This window comes from Acipenser ruthenus, chromosome 2, assembly GCF_902713425.1.
Source record: "Acipenser ruthenus chromosome 2, fAciRut3.2 maternal haplotype, whole genome shotgun sequence".
Lineage (NCBI taxonomy): Eukaryota > Metazoa > Chordata > Actinopteri > Acipenseriformes > Acipenseridae > Acipenser > Acipenser ruthenus.
The window spans coordinates 117,251,865-117,276,200 of NC_081190.1; the positions used below are offsets into that span (position 1 = coordinate 117,251,865).

The window sequence follows — 24,336 nt, forward strand, 5'->3', positions numbered from 1 at the left end:
ATTCCTTAGTGTATCAATGCCCATTTTATCCAAAAGCACCCCAGTGAAAAGTAGTGATTACTTGAATTTGAATGGAACATAGCTGGTACATGATGTGCTGAAGGTGTAGCACTACCACTGTCTTGAAGCACATTATACTGTTCAGTATGCTTTGCTCGCGATTGTCGCACCATCCCTGAGGTGTTCTTGGTGTAGGACAGAAGAGCCGCACACAAAGAGCATGTTACCTTGTTAATGGCAAACAAGGTGAAACATTCCCAAACTCTTGAATGTCTTCTACTGCCTTCAGACATGCTACAGATAATTTAACAAAGGGTTAACAGTGTGTGTGTGTGTTTTAACTGAGCAAAATAACACATCTACCTACATTGTAAAAAGAGTTTTGATTGAAACACTCAGGATTCAAACATTTCCAGGGTTACATAAAGTAGGTGGTATTGTAACATTAGGTTTTAGAGTCCTGTTGTCATTTTTAACACATCTAAGCATATAATACTGAAATATATCAGAATGTTTTGTATCTACCTATTCAATGGAAGTTATGTTTTACAGATTACCTTAAATCCTAAACAATGAAATAGGTTTTAATATTTTACAGTCCTTTTTTCCATTATAATACTTGCAAGGTAAAAATGATGTGCCCTACCTTTTTAATGATGCACTCATTTTACAAATCAGTTGATTGGTTTGCTTCTACAAAACCTGAATGAGGGGGACTATTAAAACACTTGTTTGCTTCATGTGAAGCAGTAGATGACCACTTGAATCACCTGAAGCCTTAGTGAATCACTGAATCATGTGAATGATCCAAAGCCTCAATGAGTCTCTTGCTCCTGTGAATGATTTGAAGCCTCATTGACACAATGAACCTGCTAAATGATTTGAAGCCTCAACAAGACACTGATCCTTGGCCTCATGGGCACAAAGCTAATCGCTTGATGCCACTCTCCAAAACTCATAGGCATTTCATTAGGCATGGCACATTGGATCATTAGTTCAGTGTCTCAATGACGTGTTTGAGATTGATAGATTTTTATATTCTATTAAACATACAAGAAACTTGAAGTGTAACTGAACCACAAGTCAAATAAAGCAATGGTTCTTAACTCCAGTCCTGGAGTACCCCTGTCCTGCTGTTTTTTGTTCCAACAGAACAATTACTTATTTGAACCATTCATTTAACTAATAATTAGCCAAATCTGAACTTTTTTTTAAAGAGCTGGATATCTCAAGTTACGTATGAAATTGTAAAAGGAACTTGAAATGTTCAACTTTTTATAAGCTACACAATTTAAAAGGTCTATGCAAATTGTTAGTTAATAAGGATTCAATAATAATTGAGACCTCAGAACACACATTAGTAGTCATTTGATATTTATACTTTTATTTTGTTAATGTATACTGATAAAATACAGTAATATTCAATTCACCCCAAACTATAAACCCAGAAAACCAACACACTTGTGTGTGCAGAAGAAGCCGGGAATGCTGCGACCCCATTTCATTACACAAAACACTGAATTAACGTGAGTACAATGGTCTTGACGTGATCGGGTTTATTACTTTCACTGCTGTATTCAGAGTCTCGTGCAATTCCGTACTCTGCTGCCAAGGCCTGTCTGTGTATGATGCAATGGTTCCATTCCACTGCTGGATTTTCCCTTTTGATCCGTGCAATACTCCATTTGTTTTCCCTGTGATTTGAGCAGCACCGTTGGTACAAACCCAGTTACACCATTCCCATGATATGCCTTCATCCTGAAAGAAACTGTCAGTCACACTGAAAAGTTCTTCACTGGTAGTTCTGGTAGGTGCCGATTTGCAGAATAGAATCTTTTTAGTGATTCATGTTGAATCTACATAACGAACAAATCCGGTCACTTGTGCGTCACTGGAAATATTAGTCGATTCATCCAACTGTAAAGAGAATTGTTTGGCAGCAACAGTTCCTTCAAGTCAGATCGATAATGTCTTCTGCCATTTCATCGATCCTCCTTGCCACTGAATTGTCAGAGTGTGGCATCGTTTTAATAGTTGAAATTTTGAATCCATGTGACAAATATATATCGTCATAACGTCGACACCAGTTCTTTTCAGGTTTATGCCCCATCTTTTTCTTTGTAGTTGGCTCAGTGGAGGAAACTGGCACTCGGTTCACTTTGTCCATGATCTTTCTGTTTTACCATCACAAATCGATCCATCCTTTCTATTTACTCTATCTTTCTGGTTAAACACAATTTGCTGTTTCTAAAACTCTCAATCCTGTCGATTTAGCGAGAAATGAACGGCCGTGACGTGACTGAGCAGGATTCCCAGTTGTCCGGAAACAGGGATGAGAAAACAAGCAGTTAAGCGTGTGTTTTAGCGCTCTGACCAGGCCGTCTGGTTATCTGTGTAATTAATAAGTGACAGTGTTTTAAACACAAACTGTTTTTAAACTGATTACACTATGTAACACAATTTTTGTTCCTGGGTAGTAAGTGTTATTTCCTAATTGCTTATGCCTCAAAAGTATAGAAAATGGCTATTATTCCCCACAAACTTTGCTTTTGTGACCAGGACAGTGATATTTTGAAATGTACCTATTTCCAATGAGAAAACGTTCACATAAAGTCAGAAAAAAACAACATATGAATCCAAATTAACATGTATTTATACTAAAGTAATACAAAAATGACTACAAAAGATTTAGAAGTGAGTAGTTTTTCGAGATTTACGATTATACTGTAAATCACTTTTACTAATCAGCCCCCAAATGTAGTCTCCCATCATGTTCTCGTTATACTGTCCTTGGTAGCGGTGTTCAAAGTCCAGTATATCCTGGTGGAAGCGCTCGCCTTGCTCCTCCGAGTACGCTCCCGTGTTCTCCTTGAATTTATCAAGATGAGCATCAAGGATATGGACTTTGAGGGACATCCTACAGCCCATTGTGCCATAGTTCTTCACCAGAGTCTCAACCAGCTCCACATAGTTTTTGGCCTTGTGATTGCCCAGGAAGCCCTGAACCACTGCGACAAAGCTGTTCCAAGCCGCTTTCTCCTTACTAGTGAGCTTCTTGGGGAATTCATTGCACTCCAGGATCTTCTTTATCTGTGGTCCAACGAAGACACCGGCTTTGACCTTTGCCTCAGACAGCTAAGGGAAGAAGTCTTGAAGGTACTTGAAGGCTGCCGACTCCAGAGCTCTGACAAATTGTTTCATAAATTTTACTGCATTTAATCCTGTACTTCAGAATACTGTAATCTGCCAAGTGTTTAACCTGTAGTACTTTGTATTTAATCATATCCTGATGTAACTATCACTATTATCTGCTGTATTATTGAATTGTGGTTTGTCACACTTGTACTTTGCTTGAACAAAAGTTATTGTATTTCTTGCTCTTATTGTATTACTTGTATTGTAACACTTGAAATGTATTTGCTTACGATTGTAAGTCGCCCTGGATAAGGGCGTCTGCTAAGGAATAAATAATAATAATAATAATAAGGCCCAATTTGATGTGCAGTGGTGGCATCAGCACCTTCCGCGGGTCCACCAGTGGCTTCCACTTGACGTTGTTCCTCCCCACAGAGAACTCGGTCCGCTGTGGCCAGTCCCGCCTGTGGTAGTGCGCCTTGGTGTCCCTGCTGTCCCAAAGGCAAAGATAGCAGGGAAACTTGGTAAAACCGCCTTGGAGACCCATCAGGAATGCCACCATTTTGAAGTCTCCTATGACCTTGATGCCATCTCAGAAAAATGCAGATACAGTGCCTTGCGAAAGTATTCGGCCCCCTTGAACTTTGCGACCTTTTGCCACATTTCAGGCTTCAAACATAAAGATATGAAACTGTAATTTTTTGTGAAGAATCAACAACAAGTGGGACACAATCATGAAGTGGAACGAAATTTATTGGATATTTCAAACTTTTTTAACAAATAAAAAACTGAAAAATTGGGCGTGCAAAATTATTCAGCCCCCTTAAGTTAATACTTTGTAGCGCCACCTTTTGCTGCGATTACAGCTGTAAGTCGCTTGGGGTATGTCTCTATCAGTTTTGCACATCGAGAGACTGAAATTTTTGCCCATTCCTCCTTGCAAAACAGCTCGAGCTCAGTGAGGTTGGATGGAGAGCATTTGTGAACAGCAGTTTTCAGTTCTTTCCACAGATTCTCGATTGGATTCAGGTCTGGACTTTGACTTGGCCATTCTAACACCTGGATATGTTTATTTGTGAACCATTCCATTGTAGATTTTGCTTTATGTTTTGGATCATTGTCTTGTTGGAAGACAAATCTCCGTCCCAGTCTCAGGTCTTTTGCAGACTCCATCAGGTTTTCTTCCAGAATGGTCCTGTATTTGGCTCCATCCATCTTCCCATCAATTTTAACCATCTTCCCTGTCCCTGCTGAAGAAAAGCAGGCCCAAACCATGATGCTGCCACCACCATGTTTGACAGTGGGGATGGTGTGTTCAGGGTGATGAGCTGTGTTGCTTTTATGCCAAACATAACGTTTTGCATTGTTGCCAAAAAGTTCGATTTTGGTTTCATCTGACCAGAGCACCTTCTTCCACATGTTTGGTGTGTCTCCCAGGTGGCTTGTGGCAAACTGTAAACGACACTTTTTATGGATATCTTTAAGAAATGGCTTTCTTCTTGCCACTCTTCCATAAAGGCCAGATTTGTGCAGTATACGACTGATTGTTGTCCTATGGACAGAGTCTCCCACCTCAGCTGTAGATCTCTGCAGTTCATCCAGAGTGATCATGGGCCTCTTGGCTGCATCTCTGATCAGTCTTCTCCTTGTATGAGCTGAAAGTTTAGAGGGACGGCCAGGTCTTGGTAGATTTGCAGTGGTCTGATACTCCTTCCATTTCAATATTATCGCTTGCACAGTGCTCCTTGGGATGTTTAAAGCTTGGGAAATCTTTTTGTATCCAAAACCGGCTTTAAACTTCTCCACAACAGTATCTCGGACCTGCCTGGTGTGTTCCTTGTTCTTCATGATGCTCTCTGCGCTTTAAACGGACCTCTGAGACTATCACAGTGCAGGTGCATTTATACGGAGACTTGATTACACACAGGTGGATTCTATTTATCATCATTAGTCATTTAGGTCAACATTGGATCATTCAGAGATCCTCACTGAACTTCTGGAGAGAGTTTGCTGCACTGAAAGTAAAGGGGCTGAATAATTTTGCACGCCCAATTTTTCAGTTTTTTATTTGTTAAAAAAGTTTGAAATATCCAATAAATTTTGTTCCACTTCATGATTGTGTCCCACTTGTTGTTGATTCTTCACAAAAAATTACAGTTTCATATCTTTATGTTTGAAGCCTGAAATGTGGCAAAAGGTCGCAAAGTTCAAGGGGGCCGAATACTTTCGCAAGGCACTGTATGTATCCACTTAGGCAGCTGGAACTAAACTGAACTGGTGGGCTTAAGGCCCCTGTATTTATACTACTATTTATATTACTGGAAAGTTCTAGAAAGTTCTAGAAGTTACTCCAAGTTTACTCAGCACTGAATCTATCTGGAATGTTCTGGAAAATAGGTAAATTTCAAAATATCACTGTCCTGGTCACAAAAGCAAAGTTTGTGGGGAATAATAGCCATTTTCTATACTTTTGAGGCATAAGCAATTAGGAAATAACACTTAATACCCAGGAACAAAAAAAAAAAAAAAATGTTACACGGTGTTATTTATATACATTTTATTTTTATGATTAATAACTTCAGTTGTACATATAAAAAATCTGCAACAAAGGTTCTGTTCTGGTTAAAGCGCTGAAACGCACCCAGAACGGTAACTGCCACTGCGTACCAGTGGCAAGGCTTTCGCGTACCTGCAACGGTACATGTACCCCAGGTTGAAAGCCACCGTGGTAGATGAATGAGCTCAGGAACGGCACATTTCAAACCGTTGTCCAGTTTGGTTATCTTATGATCGCGACATCAACCCCTTTTTTTTTCCATGCCCTCAATGAGCCACCATTTTAAAGAACATATTTTTTTAACAGAACAGGATGTTAACTTGTTTGCAGGCACTCCATACCATCTAGTGGCCGTGAATGAAATTAAGTATACTAGTGCTTCATAAATTAAATTGCATTCCTCGTTCAGGCATGTGAGCACCCTGGCCTCTCAAGTCCATTCCACGACTTAGTTTTTTAGTTAATCTTTAAAAGGATCAATAAATTAACTAAAGAACTGGTTGGAATGAAGTTGTGCAATGCAATGCACTGGGTAGCACACTGCAGATGGTATCGATGCAGTGCACTGGGCAGCACACTGCAGATGGTATCGATGCAGTGCACTGGACAGCACCCTGCAGATGGTACCGATGCAATGCACTGGACAGCACCCTGCAGATGGTACCGATGCAGTGCACTGGGCAGCACACTGCAGATGGTACCGATGCAGTGCACTGGGCAGCACCCTGCAGATGGCACCGATGCAGTGCACTGGGCAGCACCCTGCAGATGGTACCGATGCAGTGCACTGGACAGCACCCAGCAGATGGTGCCGATGCAGTGCACTGGACAGCACCCTGCAGATGGTACCGATGCAGTGCACTGGGAAGCACCCTGCAGATGGTATCGATGCAGTGCACTGGGCAGCACCCTGCAGATGGTACCGATGCAGTGCACTGGACAGCACCCTGCAGATGGTACCGATGCAGTGCACTGGGCAGCACCCTGCAGATGGTACCGATGCAGTGCACTGGGCAGCACCCTGCAGATGGTACCGATGCAGTGCACTGGGCAGCACCCTGCAGATGGTACCGATGCAGTGCACTGGACAGCACCCTGCAGATGGTACCGATGCAGTGCACTGGACAGCACCCTGCAGATGGTACCGATGCAGTGCACTGGGCAGCACCCTGCAGATGGTACCGATGCAGTGCACTGGGCAGCACCCTGCAGATGGTACCGATGCAGTGCACTGGGCAGAACACTGCAGATGGTATTGATGCAGTGCACTGGGCAGATGGCATGTACAGTGCCTTGCGAAAGTATTCGGCCCCCTTGAACTTTGCGACCTTTTGCCACATTTCAGACTTCAAACATAAAGATATGAAACTGTAATTTTTTGTGAAGAATCAACAACAAGTGGGACACAATCATGAAGTGGAACTAAATTTATTGGATATTTCAAACTTTTTTAACAAATAAAAAACTGAAAAATTGGGCGTGCAAAATTATTCAGCCCCCTTAAATTAATACTTTGTAGCGCCACCTTTTGCTGCGATTACAGCTGTAAGTCGCTTGGGGTATGTCTCTATCAGTTTTGCACATCGAGAGACTGAAATTTTTGCCCATTCCTCCTTGCAAAACAGCTCGAGCTCAGTGAGGTTGGATGGAGAACATTTGTGAACAGCAGTTTTCAGTTCTTTCCACAGATTCTCGATTGGATTCAGGTCTGGACTTTGACTTGGCCATTCTAACACCTGGATATGTTTATTTGTGAACCATTCCATTGTAGATTTTGCTTTATGTTTTGGATCATTGTCTTGTTGGAAGACAAATCTCCGTCCCAGTCTCAGGTCTTTTGCAGACTCCATCAGGTTTTCTTCCAGAATGGTCCTGTATTTGGCTCCATCCATCTTCCCATCAATTTTAACCATCTTCCCTGTCCCTGCTGAAGAAAAGCAGGCCCAAACCATGATGCTGCCACCACCATGTTTGACAGTGGGGATGGTGTGTTCAGGGTGATGAGCTGTGTTGCTTTTACGCCAAACATAACGTTTTGCATTGTTGCCAAAAAGTTCGATTTTGGTTTCATCTGACCAGAGCACCTTCTTCCACATGTTTGGTGTGTCTCCCAGGTGGCTTGTGGCAAACTGTAAACAACACTTTTTATGGATATCTTTAAGAAATGGCTTTCTTCTTGCCACTCTTCCATAAAGGCCAGATTTGTGCAGTATACGACTGATTGTTGTCCTATGGACAGAGTCTCCCACCTCAGCTGTAGATCTCTGCAGTTCATCCAGAGTGATCATGGGCCTCTTGGTTGCATCTCTGATCAGTCTTCTCCTTGTATGAGCTGAAAGTTTAGAGGGACAGCCAGGTCTTGGTAGGTTTGCAGTGGTCTGATACTCCTTCCATTTCAATATTATCGCTTGCACAGTGCTCCTTGGGATGTTTAAAGCTTGGGAAATCTTTTTGTATCCAAATCCGGCTTTAAACTTCTCCACAACAGTATCTCGGACCTGCCTGGTGTGTTCCTTGTTCTTCATGATGCTCTCTGCGCTTTAAACGAACCTCTGAGACTATCACAGTGCAGGTGCATTTATACGGAGACTTGATTACACACAAGTGGATTCTATTTATCATCATTAGTCATTTAGGTCAACATTGGATCATTCAGAGATCCTCACTGAACTTCTGGAGAGAGTTTGCTGCACTGAAAGTAAAGGGGCTGAATAATTTTGCACGCCCAATTTTTCAGTTTTTTATTTGTTAAAAAAGTTTGAAATATCCAATAAATTTCGTTCCACTTCATGATTGTGTCCCACTTCTTGTTGATTCTTCACAAAAAATTACAGTTTCATATCTTTATGTTTGAAGCCTGAAATGTGGCAAAAGGTCGCAAAGTTCAAGGGGGCCGAATACTTTCGCAAGGCACTGTATAGTTCAGTCCTGGGTGGTGGTAATGTTTTTGATGCAGTCAGAAAATGCTCGGGTGCAGTGATGTGTTCTTTGTTCAGATGTTTTATTTTGATTTAATGCACATTTTCTAAGGTAGATACAAAGACGTTCCATGAGGCAGGCCTTGTGGTTCCTGTGGACGAAAACAATGTAGGTTATCGGGAACTTCCTGAAACGGATGGTAAGGGGAGGGTGAAACAATACAGTGTAGGGCCACACTGTTCAGAAGGTGCACTTGTTTTTGTATTGTATTACAATATTATTGTGTTAAACGGTGCTGAAGAGATGCCGTTATTGTGTTAAAGGGGGCTGGGGGATGTTATTGTGTTAAAGGGGGCTGGGAGATGTTGTTATTGTGTTAAAGGAGGCTGGGAGATGTTATTGTGTTAAAGGAGGCTGGGAGATGTTGTTATTGTGTTAAAGGAGGCTGGGAGATGTTATTGTGTTAAAGGGGGCTGGGAGATGTTGTTATTGTGTTAAAGGATGCTGGGAGATGTTGTTATTGTGTTAAAGGAGGCTGGGAGATGTTATTGTGTTAAAGGAGGCTGGGAGATGTTGTTATTGTGTTAAATGAGGCTGGGAGATGTTGTTATTGTGTTAAAGGGGGCTGGGAGATGTTATTGTGTTAAAGGGGGCTGGGAGATGTTGTTATTGTGTTAAAGGAGGCTGGGAGATGTTATTGTGTTAAAGGGGGCTGGGAGATGTTATTGTGTTAAAGGGGGCTGGGAGATGTTATTGTGTTAAAGGGGGCTGGGAGATGTTGTTATTGTGTTAAAGGAGGCTGGGAGATGTTGTTATTGTGTTAAAGGGGGCTGGGAGATGTTATTGTGTTAAAGGGGGCTGGGAGATGTTGTTATTGTGTTAAAGGAGGCTGGGAGATGTTGTTATTGTGTTAAAGGGGGCTGGGAGATGTTATTGTGTTAAAGGGGGCTGGGAGATGTTGTTATTGTGTTAAAGGAGGCTGGGAGATGTTGTTATTGTGTTAAAGGGGGCTGGGAGATGTTATTGTGTTAAAGGGGGCTGGGAGATGTTGTTATTGTGTTAAAGGGGGCTGGGAGATGTTGTTATTGTGTTAAAGGAGGCTGGGAGATGTTGTTATTGTGTTTAAGGGGGCTGGGAGATGTTATTGTGTTAAAGGGGGCTGGGAGATGTTGTTATTGTGTTAAAGGGGGCTGGGAGATGTTATTGTGTTAAAGGGGGCTGGGAGATGTTATTGTGTTAAAGGGGGCTGGGGGATGTTATTGTGTTAAAGGGGGCTGGGAGATGTTGTTATTGTGTTAAAGGAGGCTGGGAGATGTTGTTATTGTGTTAAAGGGGGCTGGGAGATGTTATTGTGTTAAAGGGGGCTGGGAGATGTTGTTATTGTGTTAAAGGAGGCTGGGAGATGTTGTTATTGTGTTAAAGGGGGCTGGGAGATGTTATTGTGTTAAAGGGGGCTGGGAGATGTTATTGTGTTAAAGGGGGCTGGGAGATGTTATTGTGTTAAAGGGGGCTGGGAGATGTTGTTATTGTGTTAAAGGGGGCTGGGAGATGTTATTGTGTTAAAGGGGGCTGGGAGATGTTGTTATTGTGTTAAAGGAGGCTGGGAGATGTTATTGTGTTAAAGGGGGCTGGGAGATGTTATTGTGTTAAAGGGGGCTGGGGGATGTTATTGTGTTAAAGGGGGCTGGGAGATGTTGTTATTGTGTTAAAGGAGGCTGGGAGATGTTGTTATTGTGTTAAAGGGGGCTGGGAGATGTTATTGTGTTAAAGGGGGCTGGGAGATGTTGTTATTGTGTTAAAGGAGGCTGGGAGATGTTATTGTGTTAAAGGAGGCTGGGAGATATTATTGTGTTAAATGAGGCTGGGAGATGTTGTTATTGTGTTAAATGAGGCTGGGAGATGTTATTGTGTTAAAGGAGGCTGGGAGATGTTGTTATTGTGTTAAAGGAGGCTGGGAGATGTCCTTATTGTGTTAAAGGGGGCTGGGAGATGTTATTGTGTTAAAGGAGGCTGGGAGATGTTGTTATTGTGTTAAATGAGGCTGGGAGATGTTATTGTGTGAAAGGAGGCTGGGAGATGTTATTGTGTTAAATGAGGCTGGGAGATGTTATTGTGTTAAAGGGGGCTGGGAGATATTATTGTGTTAAATGAGGCTGGGAGATGTTGTTATTGTGTTAAATGAGGCTGGGAGATATTATTGTGTTAAATGAGGCTGGGAGATGTTATTGTGTTAAAGGAGGCTGGGAGATATTATTGTGTTAAATGAGGCTGGGAGATGTTGTTATTGTGTTAAAGGAGGCTGGGAGATATTATTGTGTTAAATGAGGCTGGGAGATGTTGTTATTGTGTTAAATGAGGCTGGGAGATGTTGTTATTGTTTTAAAGGGGGCTGGGAGATGTTGTTATTGTGTTAAACGGGGCTGGAAGATGCCGTTATTGTGTTAAAGGGGTTCATTTTAATTTGCTATGTTGGTCTTACATGTGAAAGTAGTTTGGATGAATTTGCAATGCCTCGCTGTAGCAGCTCTTACAACTGTTCATATTTCCTAAACAGTTCAGGTTGCAATGTCCAGGTAGATTAATCAGATCACTGCCACGTTGCTTCAACCTCTGCACTTGTGAGACCTGCATAGCAACCAGGAGCTGTGACAGCAAATGTTCCACCATAAATGAGCAGGGCTGGTCAAACTCCCCTCGCTGTACTTACAGACTGACCAAAAAACTAGAGTGTGTAACTCAAATGAGAAAATGCCCCAACGTGTAATGTGTACACATTTATGTGATCCACTAATCTAGTTGCATGGCAACTGTGTGCAAGTTTATAGAAAAACTGGAAGATGTCTGATTTGTCCCTCAGTGCAAAGGCTCAATTGTTCAATGTCCTCATTAAAGTAATTGTAGCCAACAAAATTGTTCCATACATGTTCTCCACCGTGCACATCCAAACATCATACATGTTCTGTTCTCCACCGTGCACATCCAATCATACATGTTCACCGTGCACATCCAATCATACATGTTCACCGTGCACATCCAATCATACATGTTCACCGTGCACATTCAATCATACATGTTCACCGTGCACATTCAATCATACATGTTCACCGTGCACATTCAATCATACACGTTCTCCACCGTGCACATTCAATCATACATGTTCACCGTGCACATCCAATCATACATGTTCACCGTGCACATCCAATCATACATGTTCACCGTGCACATTCAATCATACACGTTCTCCACCGTGCACATCCAATCATACATGTTCACCGTGCACATCCAATCATACATGTTCACCGTGCACATCCAATCATACATGTTCACCGTGCACATTCAATCATACACGTTCTCCACCGTGCACATTCAATCATACATGTTCACCGTGCACATCAAATCATACATGTTCTGTTCTCCACCGTGCACATCCAATCATACATGTTCACCGTGCACATCAAATCATACATGTTCTCCACCGTGCACATTCAATCATACATGTTCACCGTGCACATCCAATCATACATGTTCTCCACCGTGCACATTCAATCATACATGTTCACCGTGCACATCCAATCATACATGTTCTCCACCGTGCACATCCAATCATATAGGTCTCAGATGTGCACTTTTGAAAGAAATACGTTTTAGCAAACATGATGTATTTTCATTTTAAAACCCATCTGGTAGTGCAGTAGGTTAAGGAAGTATGTTTACAAGCCATGTTTTAGGATAGACCGGATTGTTATGGATTTGGGTTGAAGTATTACAGCACTTACCATCACGTGACCAATCCCTCAGTTTGGGTATATTAAGGGAGGGTGAGAGAGAGGGCTGCTGCTGCCTGTGAGCATCACTGTTTCTGTTGTGTTTATTTAAAGAAGATACTGCATGCTTGTGTGAAGTTCTGCCACAAAAAAAAAAAAGACACACAACTTGTAGCTGCACACCCCTACCTCGCTTCAGGAACTCCTCTTATACAAGTGCGTCAAAGCAGACACACAATGGGATATTAAAAACAGGTAAGAAATGAAGTATCCCTACAGTGCTGTATCTCGACATGAAGAGCTCAACATTGATGCCAAACAAAGTTCTTATTTGTTTAATTTCAACGAAAGGTTTAATTTTACAGGATTTTTATTTTTAATTTACAATCAAACCAAAGTGATTAGACTTTTAAATTCTCCATAATATGCAAATCTAACAAGAATATAAATAAAAAACATCAAGATCAGTATTAAATACAGTGTTAGGCAACACCACAAGTTAACAAAGACAATGCATTCTTCATTACTCAACAGCAGGACAATTACTGTTATAAAGAAAAGACAAGAACAATGACGCACATTTCAGCTCAAGAATCAGCAGTTTCATATCTGCAGGGAAGGTGCTGCGCAAAACGAAATCAAGGACTCCTTTGGATTGCACAAGCACATGTTCACACGTCAAGTGCTTGTAATAGTGGCTTGAGGAAATAATGCTGTGCCATGGTGTTCCTAAACGACCCATAGGAACCACATGAAACAATATTAACCAGCTGTTTGTTTCCTAATTAGATTATGAAGCTAATGTGTGCTGTAAAGGGACACACTGCAGACCACTGTAAATATCAGCCTACAATTACTTCATTTTGTTTTTGGATAACAAAAAATAACCTCTAGTGCAATGTTACCGTGTGCCGGCAGCAGGCAGAAAAGCCTGAATCATTGAGTGCACAGACACATGACTATCCAGGGCCTCCCCTTTCAGTGGCCATCATGTGAGGTGTTGCTGAAATGGCCTCCTAATCACATGGGGTTTCTATATGCAGTGCAGGGCATTAGTGCATCTGCTGTTTGTCACAATCCTATCAACATCCACTTACTCCAAATACAGGCACAAACTTAGAGCAAGCCATGAAGCTGACAAACTTCAAGAACCAAAATCTTTAAAACTGTTACCTTCAAAGTTGAATTATTCAGTGTTTTCACTCGATACTCACACAAGCATGAAAAAACAGCACCTCAACATGAGAAATAACTGTTTTGGTGGCACGCTAGATTCCTAAAAGGGTTAAAAAAAATAATAAATAAATAAAAAATAAAACTATATATATATATAAAATATATATAATAAAAAAGCAGCAGAGTTTAATGATTATGGAATGTGGAACTGATTTGTGACAAAGGGGAGCCCCCTGCAGTCTTATACAGATGGCTCACGTCACTTTCAGCTTTCTGTCCTGTGGACGCCCAGTTTAATCTGACCCTTTACATCACACAGAAACAGAACAGCAAAGTGCATTGTTTGCCTATCAGGGCCAGACCTCTTCCAGCCACATCCAGTGCACATTTAAACAAGGGGAAGGGGTCATCTTCCCTGTGTGACACTGAAGCGCATCACAACTGAAGCAGCATCTTGTGCAAACATTGTTGCAGAATCATTTTCTTCTTTTTATTTTTGTTTCACTGAGGAGGGATCCAGGGTCAGAGCGTTGTGCTGTTCAACAGAAGGACTTCCTCTTCTGTCTCCCTCCTCCTCCTCCTCCTCCTCTTCCTCTTTTGTCTCTCATCCTCTTCCGTCTCCCTTCCTCCTGTCTCTCCCCTCCTCCTCCGTCTCCCCCTCTCCTCCTCTTCCGTCTCCCCTCCTCCTCTTCCGTCTCCCCCTCCTCCTCTTCCGTCTCCCCCTCCTCCTCTTCCGTCTCCCCCCTCTCCTCCTCTTCCGTCTCCCCCTCTCCTCCTCTTCCGTCTCCCCTCCTCCTCTTCCGTCTCCCCCTCCCCCTCCTCCTCTTCCGTCTCCCCCCTCTCCTTCTCTTCCGTCTCCCCCTCTCCTCCTCTTCCGTCTCCCCCTCCTCCTCTTCCATCTCCCCGTCCTCTTCATCCTCTTCCGTCTCCCCCCTCGCCTCCTCTTCCATCTCCCCCTTTCCTCCTCTTCCGTCTCCCCCCTCTCCTATCTCCCCCCTCCCCTCCTCTTCCGTCTCCCCCCTCTCCTCCTCTTCCATCTCCCCCTCTCCTCCTCTTCCGTCTCCCCCCTCTCCTCCTCTTCCGTCTCCCCACCTCCTGTTTCGTCTCAATGGGGTTTAATTGAACATTATTGTCTCTGGGTCGAGGTTTGACTTCTGGGCCATGTGACGGAGGATATCTTTTTTTGTTATAATGCCAAGGAGGCGCCTAAAAAACAGAATGTGAGAGAAGCAGTTAGGTCCAAAGGGCTACACTGTAGGTAAAGCAAAACTGGAAAGAATTTAAACTTGTAAAATAACAAGGTCTCTTTAAAACTGAATTGCGTGCAGTGCTGAAAATGTGTAATTGTATGGAATGTTCTTTAGTAGCAGTTACATTATTAGAGCTGTGTGTGGTCCAAATGCGAGTACATTTCACTCTCTCCCATCTGGCCAAGTCAACAAGTCATTTAACCCTTTGCGGTCCTGTGTCGGACCAGGTACGACATTACAATTTTCCCTTTCATATGAATATAATAAAGTTTACAAAACGAGAGGAGGCCATTCAGCCCATCTTGCTCGTTTGGCTGTTAGTAGCTTATTGATCCCAGAATCTCATCAAGCAGCTTCTTGAAGGATCCCAGGGTGTCGGCTTCAACAACATTACGCAATTCTCTGTGTAAAAAAGTGCTTCCTATTTTCTGTTCTGAATGCCCCTTTATCTAATCTCCATTTATGACCCCTGGTCCTTTTTTCTTTTTTCAAGTCAAAGAAGTCCCCCGGGTTGACATTGTCTATACCTTTTAGGATTTTGAATGTTTGAATCAGATCGCCGTGTAGTCTTCTTTGTTCAAGACTGAATAGATTCAATTCTTTTAGCCTGTCTGCATACGACATGCCTTTTAAACCTGGGATAATTCTGGTTGCTCTTCTTTGCACTCTTTCTACAGCAGCAATATCCTTTTTGTAACGAGGTGACCAGAACTGAACACAGTGTTCTAGGTGAGGTCTTACTAATGCATTGTAAAGTTTTAACATTACTTCCCTTGATTTAAATTCAACACTTCTCACAATATATCCGAGCATCTTGTTGGCCTTTTTTATAGCTTCTGCAGATTGTCTAGATGAAGACATTTCTGAGTGAACATAAACTCCTAGGTCTTTTTCATAGATTCCTTCTTCAATTTCAGTATCTCTCATATGATATTTATAATGCACATCTTTATTGCCTGCATGTAGTACCTTACACTTTTCTCTATTAAATGTAATTTGTCTGCCCAGTTCTGAATGCTGTCTAGATCATTTTGAATGACCTTTGTTGCTGCAACAGTGTTTGCCACTCCTCCTATTTTTGTGTCGTCTGCAAATTTAACAAGTTTGCTTGCTATACCAGAATCTAAATCATTAATGTTGATTAGGAATAGCAAAGGACCTAATACTGATCCCAGTGGTACTCCACTGGTTACCTCGCTCCATTTTGAGGTTTCTCCTCTAATAAGTACTTTCTGTTTTCTACATGTTAACCACTCCCTAATCCATGTGCATGCATTTCCTGTCCGACATCATCAAAAAGACATCAAGCACAGAAAAAGCAGAGAAAACCTTTCAATCACCGAGTGAGACCGATAGGAGCCGAGAGAAGCCGAAAAAAAAAGTGCGGATCTAAGCAAAACACATAGTCCCTGCACCACAGAGATAACATGGATATAAAGAAACAAGATAACTGCGTCCGCATCCAGCGTTCAAAGAATATCACGGACATTTGCCAATCTTTTTGAGATGTTATAGTAATAAAATAATGACTTGGATTGCATTATTGAGGAGTTTGGTGATAAAACGAGTGCTCAGGAGATGATTTATCAGTATGCATGACTATGGAGAGGTATGTGATAAATACAGCGAACAAGGGGTGGGCGGGGCTGGAGATGCAGTACTGAGTGTCCTGTTGATATGTAGTGCCTTTTAAACCTGTCCTACTATGAATAAAATTACTTTTAAAACAGTGCATGTAAAATAAACGGTGTGTGTGAAAATAAATTGGACCGGACGCGCCTGACAGCCGCTGAATAAATGGACTGCATAGGGTTAATGAAGTCATTAACTAAACAAAGGTACACCTGTACCTTTCAGGGAAGGCAAAGAGAGCAGGAGTGAGGACAAGGAAAAGTAAAGATAATCCCAATAAAGGAACCGTTTTATAACAACAAAAAGCAGACCCACTCATGTTCCGCCAATGATTTCCACTCCCATCACAAACCTTTTCTTCCATTACCGTATCACCTTTGACACAAACCACGCTATATCGCCCTCAGCTAGTCAGAAGCATTTAAGAGAGCACTTGGGGATAAACATACTGGACATGTATTAATGGAATCACATTACTGCTCTCCTCTGTGTTTACGAAAGGGGATCTCCTTTTAACAGCTGCTCGCAGTTATATTTATAGCAGAATATTTGCCTGCCTTGTATGTAACTTTGCATTACTAACTAAAGTAGTAGCTGTCGAGTTGGTTCTGCCTTAAATATCAGTAAATTGTTTACTCTTCTACTAATGATACAAGCTATAGTATAGCCATATTTATGCTGTATACCCACAGTAAATGTAGTTGTTTTTAGCAGTACACCTCTGAATTCTTTTATGCAAAGTTTCCCATGAGGTGGAGGGATTACTAAATGAGACCCTGAAGTGAGGAGGTGGAGGGATTACTAAATGAGACCCTGAAGTGAGGAGGTGGAGGGATTGCTAAATGAGACCCTGAAGTGAGGAGGTGGAGGGATTACTAAATGAGACCCTGAAGTGAGGAGGTGGAGGGATTACTAAATGAGACCCTGAAGTGAGGAGGTGGAGGGATTGCTAAATGAGACCCTGAAGTGAGGAGGTGGAGGGATTACTAAATGAGACCCTGAAGTGAGGAGGTGGAGGGATTACTAAATGAGACCCTGAAGTGAGGAGGTGGAGGGATTGCTAAATGAGACCCTGAAGTGAGGAGGTGGAGGGATTACTAAATGAGACCCTGAAGTGAGGAGGTGGAGGGATTACCAAATGAGACCCTGAAGTGAGGAGGTGGAGGGATTGCTAAATGAGACCCTGAAGTGAGGAGGTGGAGGGATTACTAAATGAGACCCTGAAGTGAGGAGGTGGAGGGATTACTAAATGAGACCCTGAAGTGAGGAGGTGGAGGGATTGCTAAATGAGACCCTGAAGTGAGGAGGTGGAGGGATTACCAAATGAGACCCTGAAGTGAGGAGGTGGAGGGATTACTAAATGAGACCCTGAAGTGAGGAGGTGGAGGGATTACTAAATGAGACCCTGAAGTGAGGAGGTGGAGGGATTACTAAATGAGACCCTGAAGTGAGGAGGTGGAGGGATTACTAAATGAGACCCTGAAGTGAGGAGGTGGAGGGATTACTAAATGAGACCCTGAAGTGAGGAGGTGGAGGGATTACTAAATGAGACCCTGAAGTGAGGAGGTGGAGGGATTGCTAAATGAGACCCTGAAGTGAGGAGGTGGAGGGATTACCAAATGAGACCCTGAAGTGAGGAGGTGGAGGGATTGCTAAATGAGACCCTGAAGTGAGGAGGTGGAGGGATTACTAAATGAGACCCTGAAGTGAGGAGGTGGAGGGATTACTAAATGAGACCCTGAAGTGAGGAGGTGGAGGGATTACTAAATGAGACCCTGAAGTGAGGAGGTGGAGGGATTACTAAATGAGACCCTGAAGTGAGGAGGTGGAGGGATTACTAAATGAGACCCTGAAGTGAGGAGGTGGAGGGATTACTAGGACAAGATTTTTACACTCGAGGACAGAAGAAGTGGGGAAAGCAGGGAAACAAATGTTTTTTCTACATGTACACTATGGAAGTTTATATATAGGAGAAGGACACAAACATATATAAAATGACTTTCTATCAAATGAAGTAAAACAAAGCTGACATCATATGACTGCACTCTTATAAAGAACTGAACATTTGAGATGTATGACAATAAAATGCCACACATCTGGATATTAAGTGGCTGTGGATCAGAATCGATTAAATGATGAATTGGGATACATTGAATCAAATTGTATGATATTAATAAACATGCCCCTCTGAAGAGAGTCAGGATTAAGAATTGTAACTGCCCTTGGTTTAGTCCTGATTTAACTGTCTTATTACAGCAAAAGAAAGAATCTTGCTTGGCAGAAGGCTAGAGCTTCTAAGGACCCCACTGATTGGCTGTCCTTTAGACAGTTTAGGAATAAGTGCATGCAAGCTGTTAGGAGGGCTACAGTGAGTTACTATAACCTTCAATTCTCTAATTCTAACAATCCTACGAATTTCTGGAAGTCGGTTAGTATGTTAGAGAATAAACCACTCTCTTCCCATTTACCTGTTTCAGTCACTTATGATTCTGTAGTGGTAACTGATAAACATGTTATGGCAGATCTATTTAATGATCACTTTACTAAAGCCGGGCATTTATTTGATAGGTCCACTCTTAGCACATTTGTTAGCTCTGTACCAATTAAGGATGGGGGACAAGTCTGAAGTCCTTTCACCTTCTCATTGCAACCGGACACAGAAATGGAAATTTTTGACGTGTTAAGTAAGATCGATCCTAAAAAATCTGCGGGATCTGACGGCATTGTTCCTTTTTTTGTAAAATCTTCACCAGTATGTTATTTGTTTGATCTTTCTTTTCAAAAAGCTGAAATTCCACTAGATTGGAAATCCTCATTCGTCACGCCCCTCTTTAAAGAGGGTGAGGTAACAGATCCCAATTGTTATAGGCCTATTTCTATTTTACCCTGCCTCTCTTAAGATTATGGAAGCAATTGTAAATAAGCAGCTAAGTCTCTTTTTAGAGAGTAACAATATCTTATCTGATACGCAATCCGGTTTTCGTGCTCGACATGGGTGTGTTACAGCAGTTTTAAAAGTCCTGAATGATATTACTATGGGCCCTATAGGCCCTACTCTATCTTCAGTGCTATCAGACTTGCAAACAAGTTTCAATCAGATTCAAAAATCTTTTTGTGATCTACGTTTATTGCTTAATGTTGATAAAACTAAATGTATGTTATTTAATAGGGGCCCTGCAAATGTTACCAATCCTGCAGTTCTTGAGCAAGGCTGCAAAATTGGTACCTTTTGTAAGGTTGACCTTGAGCAAGTGGAAGTTTAAATCATGCTTCCCACGGCCAGCTAAGTACTTATTTGTACAGATGTACTACCCATTTTAGATTATGAAGATGTCATTTATAAAGCTGCTTCTAATGTTGTCCTTAGGAAGCTTGATGCTTTATATCATTCTGCAATAAGATTTGTCACTGGTGCTCCCTACTGCTCTCACCACTGTGATTTCTACACTTTGGTTGGCTGACCCTCACTTCAAACACGTTGGAGATGTCATTGGTACAGACTCATTTATAAAACCCTAATCAGGAAATCACCCCTCTATTTAAGTGAATTGTTGACTATATCGGTCTCCTATTACAACCTTCGATTCAGCAATTTGATGAGTTTAATTGTCTCTCGTGTTTTTACTGCTGTTAGGTATATCTCATTCCAATATGCAGCTGCACACGATTGGAATGAGTTCCAATCAAGGCTTAAACTTCCTGGTTTTATCACAGAGGGTGCTTTCTTTTCTAGACTTGAAGCTGTGTTCCCTGTTTCAAGTGCTTGTCAGAGCAGACACTGATTTTTATTAGTTTTTAATTTTTTTTTTTATTGATTTCATATTGTTGTAAGGTCTCTAACTGTCTATGTATTGTTGTCTGTTGTATTTATGTTGCCTCTTGGCCAGGTCGGCATTTTAAATGAGAACTTGTTCTCAATGTCTTTACCTGGTTAAATAAAGGTTTGAATGAATAAATAAAGAATGTTAACTTGCTAAAGGAAAGAGAAGCTTTTGAAGTGTTCCCGAGTTTCATGCATCCCTCCTGGGTTCATTCTACAGATCTGATGTAAATCACCCAGGGTTCTAGAGGATGCTCTAATATCTGATGTAATCATCCAGGGTTCTAGAGGATGCTCTAATATCTGATGTAATCACCCAGGGTTCTAGAGGATGCTCTAATATCTGATGTAATTACCCAGGGTTCTAGAGGATGCTCTAATATCTGATGTAATCACCCAGGGTTCTAGAGGATGCTCTAATATCTGATGTAATCACCCAGGATTCTGCAGGATGCTCTAATATCTGATGTAATCACCCAGGTTTCTAGAGGATGCTCTAATATCTGATGTAATCACCCAGGGTTCTGCAGGATGCTCTAATATCTGATGTAATCACCCAGGGTTCTAGAGGATGCTCTAATATCTGATGTAATCACCCAGGATTCTGCAGGATGCTCTAATTTCTGATGTAATCACCCAGGGTTCTACTTTGTTACTGGTGGTGCATTCAGGTGAGAATACACAGGCAGCAGCGACGCAGGTTACACACACGCTGCAGCAACAAGGGGGGATTGCAATGCTACGGTTGTTTATAAAGTAGCAATGCCAACACTATATGCAGAGCATTTTTAATACAATTGTATTTGACACCTTTACAACTATTTTTTTTTTTCCCCTTCTTAAAGGAAAATGGTTTCAGGTTTTTTTGCAACCACAGCATTGGTAGTTTTGGTGCTTACCCGTTGTGTGTGACGAGGCACTGCCTCAGGCCCAGCTTCCTGAAGATATCCACCACAATCTCCATGGGTGTGTGGTCGGTGAGGGTGAAGGGGCTCATGTCCAGGATGGCTCTCAGTTTCAGAGGACGGGGGCTGTCTGCCGGGAGCGGCGGGGAGTGCTGGGTGAAGTACACCCGGGACGTCCTGACAATACCCTCCTGCTTTCGACGGGCATTTTCTGAAATTTAATAAAAATCATAATTGTAAATCGATTTCTAAAGGTCACCACAAGGGCCAAGCCCAGCTCTTTGTTTCCCCAGGTCTGTCCTTGCAGTTGCAAAATATGTGATCCATTCTGCGATAATATTTTGTTGTTATCCCAAGGAATTCGCATTCATTTGATGGCCATTGAAGAGTTTGTCATTTCAAGCTATGCCCTGATGCTATCTACGTCTGGCCTCTCTCTTTTTTTTTTTTTTTTTTTTAATTTAGTCGTCGCTAATGAGTTTTTTACCCCAGTTTTCTCCCCAATTTGGAATGCCCAATTATTTTTTTATCCCGGTTCAGCGCTGCAACCCCCTGGAGGGAAACGGAGGCTGAAACACGCGTCCTCTGAAACGTGTTCCTGCCAATCCGTCATTTTTTCGCACTGCAGATCCACAGCGATGCCACCAGATCTATAGTGCCGGAGGACAGCACAGATCTGAGTGGCTCCACTGCAGACCCGCAGGTGCCCCATCAGCCACAGGGGTTGCTGGTGATAGGTGAACCGTCGATTGCCCTGCCTACCTAAGCCCTCCCTACCTGGGCGGCGCTCGGCCAATTGCGTTCGCCCCCTAGGAACCCCTGGCCATGGTTGGCAATGACAGCCTGGATTTGAACCTGCGATCTCCAGGCTATAGGGCGCATCCTGCACTCCACGCGGAGCGCCTTTACTGGATGCACCACTCAGGAGCCCCCAGTCTAGCCTTTGATTACAGGTATGAGAAATGTTTACCCTTACTTGCAACAAAGTCAAAAGAATCCCAAATAAATTAAACAAAATTCTGTTTTATACCAGCAATGTCTAGTTTCTGATGAGTGCACAGGTCATAGGAGAATGTAGTAACCACCTAGGAATCAGTGTAAAATTGAATATGATTGTGCAACATAAATAAGGCTAAATAAAAAGGGATATTTACCAATGGCAATGGTGATGTCTCTCCTCAGAGCGAACCCCACCAGTCTCTGGGACTCCTTTGACACGATGACGGGGAAGCCGTTGTAGCTGCTGTCATTGATTATAGCCTCCAGCTCCTCCACGGTCATGTCATCCTGCGTGAGCACGGACAGGGGAGGGGCGCCCTGGCCCGGCCGCATCACCTCGGAGGCCAGTGTGGTGTGAGTGAACTCCTCCTTGGCGTCCAGGAAGGGGTAGCCATTCAGGCGAATGTGCGCTTCATAGATGCCCTCCCTGCCAAAGGCGTCCCCCACCCACTTACTGGTCATCACTGCTGCCATCAGGGGGACGATGTACTCCAGACCACCAGTCAGCTCGAACACAATGACCACCAGGGACACGGTCATCCGGGTCACACCCCCTGCCAGGTAAAGAACACAACACAATGACAACCAGGGACACGGTCATTGGGGTCACACCCCCTGCCAGGTAAAGAACACAACACAGCCTTCACAACACAATGACCACCAGGGACTAGAGGTCTTCAAGGTCTACCCGGACCCGAGACCCGAGGGGTTTCGGATCTGAAATTGTCACACAACACTCGGGTCGGGTATGGCTTGCACGCGCGAGACACATGAAGGAGTTGCAGCTCTCGCGGTATTTATTTTAGATCAGTCTGAAAAGTCGGAGGAATGGATGTGTTTGACGGATGTGAAAACAACGAATACCATGAGGAAAAGCTCTCAGAAAAATGTAGCAGACGAAGTCTCGACATACTTATAACAGAAAGTGGCCCCGAGTGATGACAGAGATATTCTGTCATTTTGGAGAACACATGAAAAACAATTCCCCCTGATGTCCAAACAAAAGATTCTGTGTGTTCCAGCCTCAAGTGTTGCTTGTGATTCAGCTTTTAGCATTGCTGGTCGTACACTGGAGAATCGCCGCACATCTTTAGGAACATCGTCCTCAACAGTTTATTGTTTTTGAACAGGAATATTAAGTAAAAGGCAAGTGTGTAGTTTTACAGCTTCAAAGTTGGGAAGAGATAGAGTAGACGTTGCTGTACAGTAGTAGGTGTATATCGTGTTACAAAAGTTAATGTTTAATATTTAACTTTAATTGCATTTGCACTTGTACAGTCCTCTATGTAGGTTCATAATGGAATAAACGCTGTCTGTGACAGGCTTCCAGATGACACGGCTGCTGCTTTAATACTGTAGCAGTGCTGTGAAAGGAAACGTGTGCCACTTGTTCTTCAGGTTCGGGTCGGGCCCGGGTCTAATAACAGTTGTTTTACTTCGGGTCGTGTCGGGTCGGTTTGATTTATTTGGACCAGTTAAGACTTCTACCAGGGACACAGTCATCTGGGTCACACCCCTGCCAGGCACAGAACACAACACAGTCTTGCCCATTTACCTTTGCCTACTTTATCTGAAGACTTGACTAGTTATAAAATAATAATAATAATAATAATAATAATAATAATAATAATAATAATAATAATAATATTAGTGATTACGTTAAGACATTAAATCTTGCCCTGAATATTAACAATTCAAAATAGAACTCTGAGTCGTCTGTTTCTTACTGTCTTCTTCCAATGCCTCCACCTGCAAGAACGGTTTCCAGTACCACGCCCTCAAACTCATTCATCTCCACGAAGCTCAGACTGATGACATTGTATTGTTATTGCTTTTTTTTGGTCAAACTTGTAGATCAAATACATGGTGCAGATAAATGTGTTTTGTCAGCTAACCAAGACACGCAGCAGCGCCAACCATGGCGTAGAGTCCTGGTGTGATGCAGTCCGCCCCGACCTCACACCACTCCTTGAACAGGAACCAGTCGTGGTGGTAGTAAGCCAGCTGCTCCACCGCAATGCCCACAATCCTGCCAGCGATCGCCCCGATAGCCATGCTGGGAATGAACAGGCCCGCTGGCACCTGGAGGATTGACAAAGAGTTACAAAAAGGTGTTACTGCAGCTATACGAACACAGACTCCTGGGCCAAAACATAATGGGAAGAGGATTCCACATGGG

At 42.7% G+C, this 24,336-nt stretch overlaps 1 protein-coding gene across 2 annotated transcripts in view; it reads right to left on the reverse strand.

Annotated features, from left to right (window-relative positions):
* Positions 1 to 14,574: 14,574 nt before the first annotated feature.
* Positions 14,575 to 24,336, reverse strand: part of LOC117408827 (H(+)/Cl(-) exchange transporter 3-like) — a 72,395-nt gene continuing 62,633 nt past the window's right edge. For both annotated transcript variants that reach the window (XM_034014165.3, XM_034014166.3), the window contains 4 exons: positions 24,053 to 24,239; positions 22,313 to 22,711; positions 21,153 to 21,369; positions 14,575 to 14,757 (listed from right to left, as the gene is read on the reverse strand). In XM_034014165.3, the coding sequence (XP_033870056.2) occupies positions 14,667 to 14,757; positions 21,153 to 21,369; positions 22,313 to 22,711; positions 24,053 to 24,239 (894 nt within the window). In that variant the 3' untranslated portion in view covers positions 14,575 to 14,666. The remainder of the gene's footprint in view (positions 14,758 to 21,152; positions 21,370 to 22,312; positions 22,712 to 24,052; positions 24,240 to 24,336) is intronic.